The 19296-nt window shown below is 42.6% G+C and overlaps 1 protein-coding gene across 1 annotated transcript; it reads left to right on the top strand.

Moving 5' to 3' along the window:
* The first annotated feature begins 8833 nt into the window (after nt 1-8833).
* On the top strand, nt 8834-18427 carry mad2l1 (MAD2 mitotic arrest deficient-like 1 (yeast)). The gene is made up of 5 exons (XM_039759742.1): nt 8834-9019; nt 11098-11244; nt 11492-11612; nt 16842-16945; nt 18000-18427. Exons 1-5 carry the CDS (start codon nt 8950-8952, stop codon nt 18170-18172), a joined length of 615 nt encoding a protein of 204 aa, XP_039615676.1. The 5' UTR covers nt 8834-8949; the 3' UTR covers nt 18173-18427.
* Nucleotides 18428-19296: the final 869 nt, after the last annotated feature.

Genomic DNA, 19296 nt, shown 5'->3' with positions numbered 1-19296 from the left:
TGCCCAACCTGGACGGGGCACTCCACCCTTCTCTGGTTGAGAACAATGAGTAACCTCAGATCAAAGGTGCTGATCTTCATCACACTAACCACCCCTGTGTGTGTGTCTAAGGTCACAGCCCAAAGATGCCAGCAGGATCACATCAAATCACTCCTAGGTAAGGGACCAAAAAAACTAAGTGTGCTTCATATTGGCCGCATATGGAGAGTCAAATCAAGGATCCAGTAACCTCGGGAAACCGTGCCTCGGATTGAACCCCGGACTTGGGTAGAGAGGGGTGGCATACGCCTCGTCTCTGACACCATCTGAGGTGGAGCTAGGCGTGCATGAAGGGACAAAGGGACAAGCAGGTGGGAGTGAGTGACGTGGCGAGCAGAAACAACACTGAAGTTGCCAATGGTCCTTTTCAGGACCATTCGCCAACAATCGGTGTCAAAAGACAAATTCTATTCCTCCATCTCCTGCACCCCAATGTCGTGGTGTGCAACATGGACAGCAAATTGTGTCCTGTTTAGAATTACTGACTAACAATGACAGAGATGTGAGTTATTAAAAAGTTGCCTTGCTATTACAGCCATGCATATAACAACAGTAACATACACAACAGGGGACAACACCGCCACATTACAAACAACAGCTGTAAATGGAAATCAAGAGGGTCACGCGATTCAAGGGTTTCCCGGCCCCGTCACAGTTTTAATATCCCAGTCTTCTGGCGACCTCTGCTGGCCATTGGCTGAACTCAGCGTTGCTGTCTGGAAATGAGCTCAGTTTAGGCGGGAGCTGCTGTGACGCAACCGAGAGCGCGCTTTGCACGACTGCGGACGTCTTCTTCTCCTCCTTGAACCGTCACCTTATCGTGGTGGAGGGGTTTGCGTGTCCCAATGATCCTAGGAGCTATGTTGTCCGGGGCTTTATGCCCCTGGTAGGGCCACCCAAGGCAAACTGGTCCTAGGTGAGGGATGAGACAAAGAGCGGTTCAACAAACCTCCAATGAAGAGTAAAAACTTTGGACAACGTTTTCCCTTGCCCGGACGCGGGTCACCGGGGCCCCCCTCTGGAGCCAGGCCTGGAGGTGGGGCTCGATGGCGCGCCTGGTGGCGGGCCTGCACCCATGGGGCTCGGCGGGCACAGCCCAAGAGGTAACGTGGGTCCTCCTCCCCATGGGCTCACCACCTATGGGAGGGGCCAAGGAGGTTGGGTGCAGTGTGAGTTGGGTGGTGGCCGAAGGCGGGACCTTGGCGGTCTGATCCTCGGCTACAGAAACTGGCTCTTGGGGCGTGGAATGTCACCTCTCTGAAGGGGAAGGAGCCTGAGCTTGTGCGCGAGGTCGAGAGGTTCCGGCTAGATATAGTCGGACTCACCTCGACGCACAGCTTGGACTCTGGAACCAATCTCCTTGAGAGGGGCTGGACTCTCTACCACTCTGGAGTTGCCCCGGTGAGAGGCCCAGAGCAGGTGTGGGCATACTTATTGCCCCCTGACTCGGAGCCTGTGCATTGGGGTTTACCCCGGTGGACGAGAGGGTGGCCTCCCTCCGCCTTCGGGTGGGGGGAAGGGTCCTGACTGTTGTTTGTGCGTATGCGCCGAACAGCAGTTTGGAGTATCCACCCTTTTTTGGAGTCTCTGGAGGGGTTGCTAGAGGGCATACCTTCTGGGATTCCCTCGTTTTGCTGGGAGACTTCAATGCTCACGTGGGCAATGACAGTGAGACCTGGAAGGGCGTGATTGGGAGGAATGGCCCCCCCGATCTGAACCCGAGCGGTGTTTTGTTATTGGACTTCTGTGCTCGTCACGGATTGTCCATAACGAACACCATGTTCAAGCATAAGGGTGTTCATATGTGCACTTGGCACCAGGACACCCTAGGCCTCAGGTCGATGATCGACTTTGTGGTCGTGTCGTCGGACTTGCGGCCATATGTCTTGGACACTCGGGTGAAGAGAGGGGCGGAGCTGTCAACTGATCACCACCTGGTGGGGGAAGATGCCGGTCAGACCTGGTAGGCCCAAACGTGTTGTGAGGGTCTGCTGGGAACGGCTGGCAGAGTCCCCTGTCAGAAGTAGCTTCAACTCCCACCTCCGGCAGAACTTCAACCACGTCCCGAGGGAGGTGGGGACATTGAGTCGAATGGGCCATGTTCCGTGCCTCTATTGTTGAGGCGGCTGACCGGAGCTGTGGCCGCAAGGTGGTCGGTGCCTGTCGTGGCGGCAATCCCCAACCCGTTGGTGGACACCGCGTGAGGGATGCCGTCAAGCTGAAGAAGGAGTCCTATAGGACTTTTTGTCCTGTGGGTCTCTGGAGGCAGCTGATAGGTACCGCAGGCCAAGCGAACGCGGCTTCGTTGTTGCTGAGGCAAAACTTCGGGCATGGGAGGAGTTTGGAGAGGCCATGGAGAGCGACTTTGGACGGCTTCGAGGAGATTCTGGTCCACCGTCCGGCCTCAGGAGGGGAAGCAGTGCAGTGTCAACACCGTATATGGTGGGGATGGTGCGCTGCTGACCTCACTGACGTTATGGGTCGGTGGGAGGAGTACTTCGAAGACCTCCTCAATCCCACTAACATGCCTTCCAATGAGGAAGCAGAGCCTGGGGACTCTGAGGTGGGCTCTCCCATCTCTGGGACTGAAGTCACCGAGGTGGTCAAAAAACTCCTTGGTGGCAGGGCCCCGGGTGGATGAGATACGCCGAGTTCCTTAAGGCTCTGGATGTTGTAGGACTGTCTTGGTTGACACGCCTCTGCAACATCGCATGGACATCGGGACAGTGCCTCTGGATTGGCAGACCGGGTTGGTGGTCCCCCTCTTTAAAAAGGGGGACCGGAGGTTGTGTTCCAACTATAGAGGGATCACACTCCTCAGCCTCCCTGGAAAAGTCTATTCGGGGTTCTGGAGAGGAGGGTCCGTCGGATAGTCAACCTCGGATTCAGGAGGAACAGTGTGGTTTTCGTCCTGGTCGCTGAACAGTGGACCAGCTCTTCACCCTTAGCAGAGTCCTGGAGGGTGCATGGGAGTTTGCCCACCGGTCTACATGTGTTTTGTGGACTTGGAAAAGGCATTCGACCGTGTCCCTCGGGAATCCTGTGGGGGTGCTCGGGAGTATGGGGTACCGGACCCCTGATAAGAGCTGTTCGGTCTCTGTACAACCGTGTCAGAGCTTGGTCCGCATTGCCGCAGTAAGTCGAGCCCGCTTCCAGTGAGAGTTGGACTCCGCCAGGGCTGCCCTTTGTCACCGATTCTGTTCATAACTTTTATGGACAGAATTTCTAGGCGCAGCCAGGGTGTTGAAGGGGTCCGGTTTGGTGGACTCAGGATTGGGTCACTGCTTTTTGCAGATGATGTTGTCCTGTTTGCTTCATCAGGCCGTGATCTTCAGCTCTCTGGATCGGTTCGCAGCTGAGTGTGAAGCGGCTGGGATGAGAATCAGCACCTCCAAATCCGAGCATGGTCCTCAGCCGGAAAAGGGTGGAGTGCCCTCTCAGGGTTGGGGGAGAGATCCTGCCCCAAGTGGAGGAGTTCAAGTATCTCGGGGTCTTGTTCACGAGTGAGGGAAGAATGGAGCGTGAGATCGACAGGCGGATCGGTGCGGCATCTGCAGTGATGCGGGCTCTGCATCGGTCTGTCGTGGTGAAAAAGGAGCTGAGCCGTAAGGCAAAGCTCTCAATTTACCAGTCGATCTACGCTCCTACCCTCACCTATGGTCATGAGCTATGGGTAGTGACCGAAAGAACGAGATCGTGAATACAAGCGGCTGAAATGAGTTTCCTCCGCAGGGTGTCTGGGCTTTCCCTTAAAGATAGGGTGAGAAGCTCAGTCATCCGGGAGGGGCTCAGAGTAGAGAAGAGGAGTCAGATGAGGTGGCTCGGGCATCTGATCAGGATGCCTCCTGGACGCCTCCCTGGTGAGGTGTTCGGGCACGCCCAACCGGGAGGAGGCCCGGGAAGACCCAGGACACGCTGGAGGGACTATGTCTCCCGGCTGGCCTGGGAACGCCTTTGGGATTCTCCCGAAGAGCTGGAAGAAGTGGCGGGGAGAGGGAAGTCTGGGCCTCTCTGCTTAAGCTGCTGCCCCGCGACCCGACCTCGGATAAGCGGAAGAGGATGGATGGATGGATGGATGTCTGGAAATGAGCTCAGTTTAGGCGGGAGCTGCTGTGACGCAGCCGAGAGCGCGCTTTGCATGACTGCGGACGTCTTCCACTTAATCTGAATTAAAATTCTGTTACTAGCACGTAAGAAATAATGACACCTTGGCAAACGTTTTAAAAAGTGTAGCATCTTTTATGTGGATTTCATTTTTTGGTTAAAAACGAATGTTTACATTAAGGAAAATAAAAAGGGCACGGCGGCCGATCCGTCAACTAAATGTGAAAACTCCAGAAAGTGCAGCAATACCAATTTTTAAAGGCTGTACACATTCATTGGTTTTTATGTATTTGGCACTCACCTCGTCTTTTTATATAATCTTTGTCAAACTTAACCGATACGCCAGTACCCGTTTCCATCTCATGGTGGTCGGCAAAACAACGTAACGGTAAACGTGCACTAGGGCCACCTACTGACCGGGAGGCCACAGCGGAGACTCGGGCTGCAAAGCAGCAAAGCCGAACTTTTAAGGGGAAATGTCTTAATAATACTAATAATACTAAAAATACGAAAAATCACCATCATCATCATCATCATACTAGTATCCAAAAGTCCAACACTTTTAAAAGACCAAATCAATATTTAGGTACATTTTATTGCCAACACTGTCCTAATATACGTTCTATGGTAATTAAGTCTGTTCCCAAATATTTACATTTTCCAAAAATATTCTAAAAAGTGAATAATTCAGGCCTAGGTAGACACACAGGTAGATAGATAGATAGATAGATAGATAGATAGATAGATAGATAGATAGATAGATAGATGTGAAAGGCACTATATAATAGATAGATAGATAGATACAGTAGATAGATAGATAGATAGATATCAATCAATCAATCAACATTTATTTATATAGCACATATTCATACAAAAAAATGTAGCTCAAAGTGCTTTACAAAATGAATAGAAAAATAGAAGACACAATAAAAAATAAACATAAGTCAACATTAATTAACATAGAATAAGAGTGAGGTCCGATGGCCAGGGTGGACAGAAAAAACAAAAAAAAACTCCAAAAGCTGGAGAAAAAATAAAATCTGTAGGGGTTCCAGACCAAGAGACCGCCCAGTCCCCTCTGGGCATTCTACCTAACATAAATCATCATATTTTCATGGAAGGACCTGATGATGATGGTCACGTAGACTTCTGGCTTTCAGTCCATCATTGTTGGAGCATCATGATGCTTTGAGTAGGTGGTGGTGGTGCAGGCCGCCACCACAAAGAAACCGGAAAAAGAAACAGAAGAGAGAGTAGGGGTCAGTACGGATTTTAGAGCCACCATGAATAGTTATTATGAAGAATTGAACATACAGAGTATCAGGATTATGTTAAAGTGAAGTTATAAAAAGGCCATGTTACAGTAATGTGTTTTCAGCAGTGTTTTAAATTGCTCCACTGTATTTGCCTGATAGATAGATAGATAGATAGATGTGAAAGGCACTATATAACAGATAGATAGATGTGAAAGGCACTATATAATAGATAGATAGATAGATAGATAGATAGATAGATAGATAGATGTGAAAGGCACTATATAACTGAGATAGATAGATAGATAGATAGATAGATAGATAGATAGATAGATAGATAGATAGATAGATAGATAGATAGATAGATAGATAGATATGAAAGGCACTATATAACGATTCATAGATAGATAGATAGATAGATGGCTACTCGACTGGTTTAGAGCTCTCCAAAATGGCAGATCTTGTTTAGTGTTCCTGCTCTGCAGTGGTCAGTACCTACCAAACGTGGTTCAGGGCAGGACAGCTGGTGACTGATGGGGTTGTAGCCACCAAAGACTCATTGGAACTGGTGAGTAGTGAAGGTTCGCCCAGGTTTGTGCATTCCCACAGATGAGCGACTGAAGCACAAATAACTGAAAAACGTAACAATGGCCAAGTCAGACCACACAGTGCATCACAGCTCGATGTGCAGCCTCAGACCGGTCCAAGTGCCCATGCTGACTCTTATCCACTGCTGAAGCCCCTATAACGGGCACAAATGTATCAGAACTGGACCTTGGAGCAATGAAAGAAGGTGGCATGGCATGATCAATTACGTTTTCTTTTAGATCATGCAGTCGGCTGGTGTGTGTGTGTCATTTACTTGGTGTAGAGATGGCGGCAGGATGCACTAAGAGAAGAAGGCAAGCCGGCAGAAACAGTCTGTTGCTCTGGGCAATGTCCTGCTGGGAAACCTTTGCTCCTGGCATTCATGTGAATATTACTTTGGTATGTACCACCTACCAACATTTTTAATTGAATATCTACAGTATTTTGAATTTCCCCATAGTATTAACAAAGTCCCATCTAATGTAATGTAATTGAATCTAATCCAATCTAAAGATTGTTGCCGAGCACATCCTCCCTCTTTCAGCAGGATAATGCACCCTTGCCACACTGCACATATTCTCCAGGAATGGTTTGAGGAGCTTGAGAAAGAGATGAAGTTGTGAACTTGGCCTCCAAATTTCCCAGATCACAATCCGATGGAGCATCTCTGGGATGTTCCGGAGAAAATCAAGTCTGGTCCATAGAGGCCTCAGCACATGACTTACAGGATCTGCTGGTTACGTCTTGGTGCCACATACCACAGGACACCTTCAGAGGTCTTGTGAAGTCCAGGCCTTGACAGGTCAGAGCAGTTTTGGTGGCACAAGGGGGCCTACACATATTAGTCAGGTGGTATTAATGTTGTGGCTGATTGGTGTGTATCTGTGTGTCTCCCTCTAATAAGAAACAAACAACACCACCCTAAACTGACATAAGAAGTTGTAGCTTGGATAATGAAGACGATCTGCTGCTGCACCTGCTGTTAATAACAGGGCTGGAGGTGGTAGCAGGATGGCGAGACCTGTCCAGATGTTCCACAGGTCCAGCTTGTTGTGTCCACAAAATCCAACTTGTAGATAAGCAGACAAGGATTTGAGCTTAATAGGGAAAGCCAGGGTAGTGATGTGAAGTGAGCAGTGACATGTGCCTACTTTGGCTGATTGAATGAAAGACTGGAAGCGCAGGACATTAGCCGACTTCTAGCTTTACTGCTGGGTTGTGAGTATACTGTATGAAACAACTAGCGGTGCTACCCATTTAAGATGGGTTGAAATCAAAGTAACCACCTTAGACTTCAGTGTTAAACATTTGCAATACGCCATGCAGCGCATACATCTTGTTATATGGCCATTGGTATGAGATTCATTAAAGCAGTATTGATGTTTAGGATGCACCATCTGTTGGAATGACAGGGACACAGCAACCAGAAGGACACACTGACACATCTTTTTATTAAGGTGGATTAGATGACACAGAAAGTAATGGAAAGAAAGTCTTCTTTGAATTCCTCCCTATATACTCTACTTTGTGCTTCAGTTATCAATAATTATCACCAATCTGTGTACAACTCGCTTAGAGACACGTTCAGGTAGAGACCCTCTCTGAAGCACCGCTATTTTATATTCCATCAGGGCCGGATTAAGGTGGGTGCTATTGATGCTGCAGCATTAGGCCCATTCCTGAAATAGGCCCAGGTGAAAACAGACGAGAATTTTCCGGAAGCTGAACAGTTTTCCTTTGCTATATTAACCTCAAAATAATTCTTAGAATGAAATTTGGAGTGACGTAACTATAATTTTGTTGTGTTTATTGTTAACCGAAGATTTCAAGTTAATGCTATCAATTTTATGTTAAACAGTTTACTTAGTAATTTAGCTGCGTTTTTTTGCAATACCTTGGGGATTTTTGCCACTTTATTATTGTTCGATAAGTGCCACGTAGTCAATTTTTCACCTTGAAAGTTAGTTGTACAGGAAAAATCGATGGCTACTTAAATGGTTATCTGTAAAGGTAAAATTAAAAGCCGGCCTGCGGTCTTGGCATGGATGTTTAGAATTTTTAAAATCCTTGACAGGATTCTGGTCTATTATGAAATTTAAATCGTGGTCATGAGCCTGAACTGAGTCACTTTGACCCAATGTCTCTGCAAAGTCATTTTTTCTTTCTCTGTTTCGTAAGAGAATTGCGAAATTTAGTGTATTTCATTGTTAGGTTTTCTGCATTAAGTGCACTTTTCAGACAATTGCTGTTGAATGTTGATGGTAATCTCGAGTTGTTACGATATTATGTCGTTATAATTATTCATGTTCAATAAAGGCTGACTGGTTGCGTCGCAAGCAATTAAGGCTCCGCGGTCGGTCTGAGTGCGCATGTGCGGTGAGTGCCGCACGCACCAATGCCGAGAAAAAATGGGCCTTTTTGCGCTGCAGCATCAGGCCCAATTTCGTCTTAATCCGGCCCTGTATTCCATCCCTCCTTACCTTATACAGTATTTCATTTATGGAGTTCAACAGGTGTTTGGACATTCCATTCATCTGAATTTCATCGCATTCTTTACAGGTGAAAATAAACTTGAACTACATTACATCTTTTATTTCAAGTCAGCATCCTGAAGGAACGGCGTCCAGACGGTTTATGATGTATCAAACCATTCTTCGGCCAGTAATCTATTTTTTTGTGATCACGCCTTTATATGCGAATATTTTAATTCATCCTAAATCATGAAATCCGTGGCGAGACTAAGGCAGAATAACAGAGCGCTTTAACAAGACAAGTTCTGAGAATGTACTTCCGCCATGGAAATGGATAACCCCGCCCCTCAGTCGCGTCTCTGTGTCGCGAGGATTAAGTTCGTGCGAGACAACATCCAGCGCACACGCGCAGTGCGTGCTGAGCGACTACATCCGCGACTTCGCCTGCAGATTTCAAACGGACTGGCGGGTAAAGCGGCCGTACGCCATTTGTTATGGCTAAACAAGGTACTCTCTCAGGGATTACCCTGAAAGGAAGCGCCGAGCTCGTGGCGGAGTTTTTTTGTAAGTTATCATAATTTTCTTTTACTTTGGGCGTGTAGAGGGAAACTTGGTTATCTAAAACGCCGCCGAAACGAATACTGTGTCAAACATGTTTGAAAGAAAAAAAAAGTATCTTTCCGGTTATTGCAGTAAACTAGTGCAAAGTGTTTCGGGAAAAAAGTTTTGAATTGTGATATTCTTGTTAAAAATTTAACAACTATGTTGCATTGCTGATTCAGCTGAAAACGTTTGGGCCTCTGCTCCCGTTTAGAACAACGGCGAAGCCTGAAGCCCAGCCGGGCCGACTCCACTGGTATGCATGCGAACAAACCCCGCCCACAGCGGAAGTGTCGCTCTTCAGTTTTTTGAATCCTTCAGCCTTGTCGTGGCATCTATGGATCTGTACAATGAGCGATGCTGATTATTATTAGGCTGGCTGCATGATGCTCCGAGTTTTACAAGTTTAAGTTAATTGTAAATACGATATGACGTGAATTTTTAATGTGGATATGTTTTTAACTTTGTGGTACAATTAATTTAATTCCCATATGTAAAGTCAACCAGTAGGGACTTAAACGCCGTGTTGCATTGTAGTAAAAGAGAAGGCAGTCAATTATAATAAAGTTGCATTATTTGCTTTTACTGCGTAGCCTCCCTGTCTTCTGCCCTCCGGTTTATAAATCCTTCTTGTTCTTAAATAGACTTAAGTTAAAGACATCTTGGTGATTGTGGGTTTCTCCCAGAGATAATTTGACGTACTTTTACATTTTCCATGCCTGTGCCACACTGACAAAAGTTTTAAAATTGCAGAGGCTTAAAAGCTTTGATGTCATATAAACCATAAAAGAGTTGCTAATAAATGAAGTGGAAGATCCACCCGTCCACTCTTAAGCCAGGAGTTCAGGTGACCAGTGATGAGTTTGGACTCCGGCTCATCAAAAGGCCACAACGTCCATGCTTACTCAGAATTTCCAAGTTGATGACTGAAATTAACTTGTATGAAAGTTCACAGGGTAAAAATCGTGGTCCGTCATATTTAGTACGTGTGGCCGTGTTAAAATGTAAACTTTTCAGTCCAAGTGTATATCGAATATTTTTTCTCTATTTTGAGCATCTGTAAAGTTTAAATTTCCCCTTGGATACAAATAAACGCCATCAATCATTTATTCCTATGGCAATATGCCTGCATAATACCTCACTGTGACTGCTTTATTTTATCTTCATCCAAGTCTGGTTTTCTTTCGTTAATCCCAATGCTGTGTATTTGAGAGTGGGTTTGTTGTTTGTCATCATATTTACTTATTTAGCTTCTGTAAAAAGCTAAATTTCCCTCTTGGGACAAAAAACTTTATCTATCTGGTAATGTGGATATTTCTAAATGCTAATGATGGTGATAAAGACAGCCCATTTAAAAAAAAAAAAAATACTGTGTTCCCCTTTATTGTTACCTAAAATTCTTGCTTTTTTCTTGCTAGCCACGTCTATTTGAGAAATTTACAGCAAGAGCTTCATTTAAAAACAATATTCCATCTGATGTTAGCAAATATTTGATTTAAGGAAGTGTGATCATAGATTTCTTACTGGACAGACAACAGCAGGTAATCTGTAAATCTTGGTGTGTGTCTTGAAAATAAAACAATTATTGCCACTGATTTTTCTATGGTTTTCACCTTCTCAATAATCGGGTAATATCACAGAGGTCAGCTTTGTAATGCAGAGGTTTCTAATAGGCTTCCTTGCCTTGTCAGGCTTCGGTAGTTTTTAAACAGGCTGGTGGTCTCACCTGAAGGTCCCAGCATGAAATGCTATGACTTTTGAGCGCTGGCAGCTCGGTGACCAGAAGGAGATCATTCAGTCCATCGAGCTCACTTGGATATCACATAATCTGAGTTCCACTCTGTGCTCAGGTTCTCTTTATTTTCATTCAAATCTTTTTAAATGTGTCCAGATGAGGAACATGCATGATTTCAGGTAAAGGTTTTTTGAGAAGCTAATTGTAATATGTAAAATTTTTACCTTCATTTAAAACATTTGAGTGTGCAACAATACAAGAGTGGGGGTGTGTGTTTTCTTCTAATTTAAGCCTTTAACTTTTGCAGCCTTTGGTATCAATAGCATTTTGTATCAGCGAGGGATTTACCCACCTGAAACCTTCACCCGTGTTACTCAGTACAATCTGAGCATATTTGTGACTACAGATCCCAAATTGAAAAGTTACCTGAACAATGTTGTACTTCAGCTCAAAGGTAATATTACTGTTTTCTGCTTCTTTTCTTTTGTGTTTTGTGACACTAGCTATTAATATGAAACATAGTTTAAGTGTAGGTGCTTGTCCACTTTTGAGATCTTCATTTAAGTAAACTAAAACCTCATTTACTGTCAAATGTTATTTTAATTTATTTTTCCAACCATGCCTGTTGGACTTGTTTCTGTATAGATATGGTAAAGTGCAGATAAGCAATTTGGTCTTCATAATGTTGCTTTCTATTTTAGAATGGTTGTTCCAGTGTACGGTACAGAAACTGGTTGTAGTTATTACCAGTTTGGAAACCAACGAGGTTTTGGAGCGATGGCAGTTTGATATTGAATGCGACAAAACTGCAACAGAAAATAGGTAAGTGTTTGGATTAATTTTAAAAATAAATTGGTTTTTCAAACTTGCAATGATTCATTAAACTCTCCAAAATCCTGTTTTAAGAGACGAAAGTTCATAAGTCTCTTAAGCATCATTTGAATTCGGACTGCAAAATTTACTGCTTTTTGAGCACTTTTGTTGCAGAGTGAAATCTTTGTCCAGATGGTTAACGAGGACGGTCTCCCTTTCTACAGAACATTATGCATTATTGTGGACTTTGTTTTGTGTGCTTCCAGCAGCCCCCTTCTGTATACACCATTAGTTCTTGCTTAGCAGCAACACAGATATTTTGATACTTTTGAGAACTTACAACAACACTGCATAGTAGTGAATAATAAGCATGGAATGGAGAAGAAATTAGACGGTAACAGCTTTTATCTATGCAGAGGAAACCATGTCCTAATTGTGCTACGCTTTGCATTCCAGTCACCACTAATTATTGTCAACTAAGCAGTCGGTAGTCTGATAGTTCATCACCCACTCACTACGTGACATCAGTGCAGGAGGCATTTTAATGGGAGCACATGCTGATGGTGCGTTGCTGCACCCACCACATAATGAGCCACCTGGATTGGCACCCCAGTGTAGCAGCTGACACTTTAACATCACACAGGAACTCTTTTTTTTTTTTTTTTTTTAAAAACACGGTTGCTGGAGTGCCAGTCCTGCCATCAACTCCCTAGTTTTCCCTGTAAGTTGAATGTATTTTAGTAGAAATTAAAATCTTAAAATGCACCTCTACAATCCTGTTCTCTTCATCTTTAAGCTATGCATTGTTTTAAACATGTTCGAGGTGCTTGGCATTAGGGTCTTTGAAGGTTTTAGTATGGTCAATATGTTTACATCCTTTGAATAACTACATCTCTAAAAAAATCTTAACACATTTCTTTTACTACATGAAAGCTGGAGACTTTTCTAAATCCTGGTAGACTTTCCTCTCCTTCTCTGTTTCTCCTATAGCCATGTAACATAATTGATATAAAGATGTCCCTAAAAGTTTGCCATTCTTTTCAATCCCAATAAGATTGCATCTTTCCAATGGAATTTTAAATAATAAATGGAACTCGGCTACCAAAAAAAAAAAATTTTGTGCATAATGGTCTGCGTCAAGACTGTCGTGTACATCATTAGGTCACATGTTTTGGAAATGCCTTGCCCAAAACTTATTGAAATAACATTTTTCTTTAATTGTATTAGATTTTCATTCAATAATCGTTTACTGTCTGGCATCTTTGGAGTATCACCTGATTCAAGTTATCTGCTTAATGAACTGATCTACTGTGTCATCTTACACTGTGTGGCTAGCATTCTACCTTATTTAACGGTCATGCAGTGGAGAAGAGGGTGGCCTATTTACTTGTTTTATTTATTTCAAATTTGACTTTCTGAGTGCCTCTTCAAAACTTCTGAAAAATTTGACAGACATTTGTTAATAATTGTTTTGAACTTGCACTAACCTTAAAGTTCCTGTCACATTACACGACACTTCCAGCAGTTTTTCAAGCACAGGCTTTATTTACATAATCTTAGGGAAGCTGGACTCACGGCATACTCCCATTATTCCCAGTTGTATAGTTTGATAACCCTAGTGACTAGGGCTGTCAGATTAGCCAAAAAATAAGGTTCCCTCCATCGATTATGCTACCTGCTATATCCTAACTACAGGGTCACGGGGGCTCGGCTGGAGCCAATCCCAGCCAGCACAGAGTGCAAGGCAGGACACAAACACCAGGCAGGGCACCAGCCCACCACAGAAAAAATAAGGTTTGAACATTCAAATTAAAGGGCATATTATGTTAAAGATTCTGGATGCTACATATAGGTTTGTGCAGATTTTTTTAATATATTTGTATTATGGTAATAGCAGCACTGACAGCCACAGAACAAACACAAACAGCAAAAAAAAAAATCTAGCATTACTTGTGCAACTGTTATTTAATTCTAAGAGCCATATCTGCAGTCAAGTACTTATGGTTGGGAGAGAAAGTGCTCACGATAACGAGCCATAAAAGCAACCACAAGAAGGAGCTGAAATCCTTATGAGCCGCACATTATGGCACTGTGCTTCACTGCACTGTTATTTTCAGCTGGGGTCCTGTGATGTTTCTTGCTGCCAAATGGGCACAAGCAGAGTTAGTAAGACAGTGACAGAGTGAGACTGGCGAGTGTAGTAATGAGGCAGGCTTTTTGAGGTGCCCACTGGGCATAGACTGGGTGCCATTTAATTTGTGGCATTCAAGGGAGAGAAAATCCATTCAACACCTTGGACTTGCCCAGGGAAGTGGCTCCTGTGTGGCTTGTTGCAGTATGTAGTCTGGGTCTGCACAATCCGTGTACTCTTCTCTCCTTTAGTGATGTAAAAAAATTTGAATACAGATGACCTGAATATTTTTAATTACACATTGTTGTTTTAGACCACGGGTGTCGAACTCCAGGCCTGGAGGGCCGCAGTGGCTGCAGGTTTTCATTCTAACGATTTTCTTCATTAGTGACCAGTTTTTGCTGCTAAATAACTTCTTTTGCTTTAGTTTTAATTAGCTTGACTCGGACCCTTAGTTGTCTTTTTTTTTTTTTAATTAGCAGCCAAACAATGAGACAATAAGCCGCCATATGACCAGCTCACCTGCACCCATTACACAATATCTGAAAATAAAGAAAAGTGAAGGCCTCAGTAAGGTTGTTTTCTCTTGGGTCACCAAAACATTTTGACGAACAGAAAATCAACAGTTTTGGAAATGTCTGCTGTGGCAGAATGAGAGCAGCAACAGGCCACAGAATTAAATAACGGGCATAATTAACAGCAAGAATCAGCTTCTCATTAATAGATTGGTTGGAGTTTGTAATTCCAGTTTAGCTGCTCATCTGTTGGCTCGTTTCACGTCTTATTTCTGTTTGGTTGCCATTTCATGATGAAACAAACCAATTCAGAGGACTAAATCCTTAAAAACAGGCCTATTAAAATGAAGGGAAAAGGAGTTAATTAGCAGAGAAAACTGGTCACCCATGATGATGGTTAGAATGAAAACCTGCAGCCAATGCTGCCCTCCAGGCCTTGAGTTTGACACCCCTGTTTTAGACCTTGTGTGTCAATCCAGCAGTCACGTAAGACATACAGACTAATTGTGGGACACATTGTTGTGTGGTGAGGTTCTTTAAAGTTTGGGATTTAAAGCATTGTTGTTAAAGGAGAATCAAAATCACAGAAGTTATTTTTCATTAGCTTTAATGAGATCATAGCATTAAACAACGGTCATGGAGGTTTGGAGTGAATGAGACTGAATCGGATGCAAAATACTTTTAGGCCACCTGAGGAGCAGTTAGAAAAATTTCAGAGTACGCTTGCAGATTAAAGTGCCAATGTGTGTTTTTTGTGAAGGGGTCTGAGTTTGGTAAGTTTTCTGAATAAAGATAGTCAACCATTTAAAAATTACAGAAAATCTGATTATGGAAGTGAAGTGCAAAAACAGATCAGTAAAATGCTGTGGGTTTGCATAGTGCGCCTGGAATAACACAATGCCAGAATTAGTACAAGTAAAACAATCGTTCTTTGACAACTGAATGTCTGCTTTTGCCTTTGAATAAAAAAAGTGACTAAGACGCACCGTCACAGAGTTTCAGTGTTTCTGTGTGGGGAACCAGTGGGTGCACGGCCAGAAGTGGCATAATGTGACTACGAGTTGTAAGGAATGTGCGAGCAGGAGAGGGGGCTTCTCTGGGTGATGTACTATGTTAGAGTAAAGAAAAATAGGAGTCAACACTGAGGCTGAACCCACAAAGCATTCATGCAGCATTGGCTCTGTCAAAAAGCGGTCCGAGAAAGGGGTGAGTGAAGGATATCTAGGAAAAGTGAAACTTTGTCTGTCTTTGTGATTTCTAGTCTTGTAATCTGACATTCTTGGACGACAAGATCATCAACTGCAGGTGTCGTCAAGTCTGACGTCCCCTCCAACTGGAAGTCGTGTAATGTGACACCAGCTTTAGAGTGCCTCAGTGTAACAGAGTTGTTACTTCATATTCAATATTTTGATTTCTTACTCTTTGCATTGGTAGGACTGGGGATGTTGGATTTCATTTGAATAGGGTGTGGCCTTGCTTCCCAAACTCAGTCCTGGGGACCCTCACTGTGACTGATAGTTTTTGTTCTAACCAACTCCCATTTTTCATTGGACTCTTAGCCTAATTAAGCAACTCATTATTTCTCAGTTTCTGTGCTTAGGAGTAACTGTAGAAATTAAAAACTAAGTTTGGTAGATTTTTATTAAAATATAATAAGCAGTTGTGTGGAATATAGTTTAAGTCATTAACAGTATTTTCAACCTAATTTTCATTCTGCTTTTCCAGATGTTCTGGTTATTTTATTGATTCTTTACTAATTAGCAGGTCTGACACTGAAGTCGCTATGCTGGTTAATTGTCACGATTAGGGTTAAATGAAGCTACACAGGAAAATGGAAAACGACAGAAGAGTTAACCATTTATAGCTTTAGAAAAAAAATAGAAGTATTTCTAAATGTCTTATAGATATAGAAAAACACAGTTTTTCAGAATGCAGAATAAGAGAAGAGTAAAAGACCAGTAAATTTCCCCTTGGGATTAATAAAGTATCTAATTAATTGAGATTCATTGTTATCGATCCTTCTCACCAATTGTGAATCTGGTTGGAACAAAAACCTGCAGCCGCAGGGGGTCTCCTTGAACGAGTTTGGGAGCCACTGGGGTATAGCATTGGATGACTGACTTAATTGTCAATGTGATATTTATATGAATACCAATTAAAAGCAAAAACACATGACAGTCTACTTTATATATCTACAAAACGTACACAACAATTGAAGTATCTTGGCATGGTTCTCTGTGTTTTGAAAGTCTTGTCACCCATCATTATGAGGCTGGTCTCCCATTTCAGCAGCACTGAGGAAATGTGGGTGGATTTTTATTACATTATTTATTTGTGCTCTTCTGTGAAGCAAGTATGGAAACCAGGCAGGCACAAATATTTTGTTTTGGCTTCCTACGGTCTCCACCCCAGGCTCAGCTTCTCCTAATCTGTCCTGTTTCTCTAGTGACATTTTGACCTAAATCATAAATCTAATCCTGTATCTTTTTTTTTTTTCTTTTCCTTGAGTGAATATTTTTGTGTTTTGAAAATTCATCTTTTTATTTTCTTCAATATTTCGTAATTCATTGGATTTTTTTTCCCCTGCCTCAGTACTCCAAGAGAGAAGTCTATCAAAGTAATTCAGGATGAAATCCGTTCAGTTATCCGTCAGATCACTGCCAGCGTGACATTTTTACCCCTTCTTGAAACGGCATGTAAGTAATCTGACTTGCTGCATGTCATGAAATGTAAGGAAATGGTGTTCTGTATGTATCAACATCATGCTATGTATTCACACACACACACATACACACACACACACACACAGTGTATCGGATAGAGCTGATTTGTAAATCTCTTTGTCAAATGGCTCATGCAAATCACCTGCTGGAAAGTAAAACATGCACAGGTGTGGCTGAGGATCCTCAAATGTGTATGCACATGAAACACCCTTAAATTGTCACCACATTTACACTTGTTAATCCTTGTAATGGAAATACCTCCAGTGATTAATGTATACGACCATAAGGCTGATCCTTCAGTGTGAGCCATTCTTTTTATTATCATGCTGCTTTTAACTTCACCTGTTTGTTTGTCTGGTACAAATCTTGTAATTGATATTTAACCCACTTCTGTTGTCCAAAGTACTTGAAATTTTGCTCACTGACTCGCATCTGATGACAATACATGAATCAATAATCAGTTTCCTGATTGATCAATTAATGTTAATTAAGAAATGAAATTTTCATATGAAGAATAGGTCAAGATTTCACTAATAGATGGTGCTAGTAATGGATAGAAATATTAAAGGAAGTGTTTAAAATATTGATTCCAAAATTATACTAAAACAAACCTAAGACTAAAGTTGAAAATATATATACTTTTTAAAAGTCACACTTGTATTAAGTTAAAAAGTAAAGTCTCTCAAACATCAATCATAAAATAAAATGTGGGCACTTGCTAAGATTTTAAGTGTTTTTTTTTTATAATGTTGATTGAAAAGCACCCACCTTTTTTTACGAGTGTATGAGAAACTTTTTTACTTTTTGTACACTTTTTAACTTGATATAAGCTTCGTTTTAAAAAAAAAAAATATCCTTGGGGTTATCGGCAAATGGCCAGGGATTTGTCTGACTCAGTGTGGGCCGTGTAGCTGCACACACACATATAGTAGATGTCCGAGTATTCCGTCATCTTTTTTTTTTTGGCAAATGTTTTCATATCCGTCAGTCTTAATTTTATTTTTTTTTTCCCTCCCCCTTTATGTAGGTGCATTTGATTTACTGATTTACACCGACAAAGATTTGGAGGTACCAGAAAAATGGGAAGAATCGGGCCCTCAGATGGTCAACAATTCAGAAGAAGTCCGCCTTCGTTCCTTTACTACAACCATCCACAAAGTGAATAGCATGGTGGCTTATAAAAAAATTGATACTATTTAGTTTATCGTTGTCCCCATCCCCACTCTGTACATATTTCTCCGACGACTCCTTCTCTGTTTGTTGTTTCTCTTTGAGTTCTCCAATTGTTTAAGTCTTTATTTGAGCCACCATCGTGTGAAAAGCTTGTTTTGTGTTTTTGTCTTTTTATGATATGGAGTACTTGACTTTTATCAATATAAAAACCAAACATGCAAAGGTTTTGGGTTGCAATTGCTTCTGAGCGTCCAACTGCAAGTGTTATGGATTTTTTTTTTTCTTTTGTTTCTAGTTGAATCCTGAACCTGTGAGTCATTTCTACGTTAAAGAAATCTTTATATAAAGTAGGAGGAGTTTATGGATTACACAGCCATGTTTTTGTTGTGCTTGGTTTCTGAGGGTCAGCCTTTCCAAAGTGATGCCATCTGTGAGGTTCATTCTCAAAGTGGTTTCATATTTAAATTCGGTAATCGCCATTGATGTTTACGGCTGTAATATTAATCTAAGCACAAAAATGTTTGTTTTTCCTTTTTAAAGCCCATTTGTGGAAGTGGAGAAAACTTTTTTTTTTTTTTTGTACAAGGTTACATTCCCAAACCCCCTAACCTTGGCACTAAGGGCTGTTCAGCTTTTTTTCCCATTCACGGTGACTCCTGTGACTTCATTTCTGTTCACATTTTTATGATTTCTTCAGGGTGAAGTACGAGGTCTGCATGTACCGTGAGGGCGCAGGCCCAAAACAAAGTCCTATGCATTTACAAGGACCACTGTGACCTGCTTTTTAGGGTGGTCTTTGGCAGGGGGCAGATAGAGTGACTTGTTAGAGACCCCAACTGTCCCCTAGTTTGGGTGAAATATATCTCGAGAGTTGGAAGTCAGTCCTGGGGGATGAGGGGCCACAATTTGTTGCTTTCAGTTTTTGCCCCCTTGACGTGAACGGATTGTTTCTTTGAGTCAAGTCTAAAATGGTGAGCCTTGTAACTTATTACCCCACCCCCCCAGTATGAATGCTGCCTCCTTGCTGCTAACTAACAATGTAAATCTGCCAGTGGGGGGCCTGGGTCTGTAGCAAACATTGAAACTGCACCATTTTACTGAAATTGTATCGTTGATGCTGCTGTTGTTTTAAAGATGGGATTCATTGGGTG

Source organism: Polypterus senegalus, chromosome 7 (genome assembly GCF_016835505.1).
Source record: "Polypterus senegalus isolate Bchr_013 chromosome 7, ASM1683550v1, whole genome shotgun sequence".
NCBI classification, from domain to species: Eukaryota; Metazoa; Chordata; class Cladistia; order Polypteriformes; family Polypteridae; genus Polypterus; species Polypterus senegalus.
Note: the sequence above shows the minus strand (reverse complement) of the source record. Positions and strands in the feature narration are given on the sequence as shown.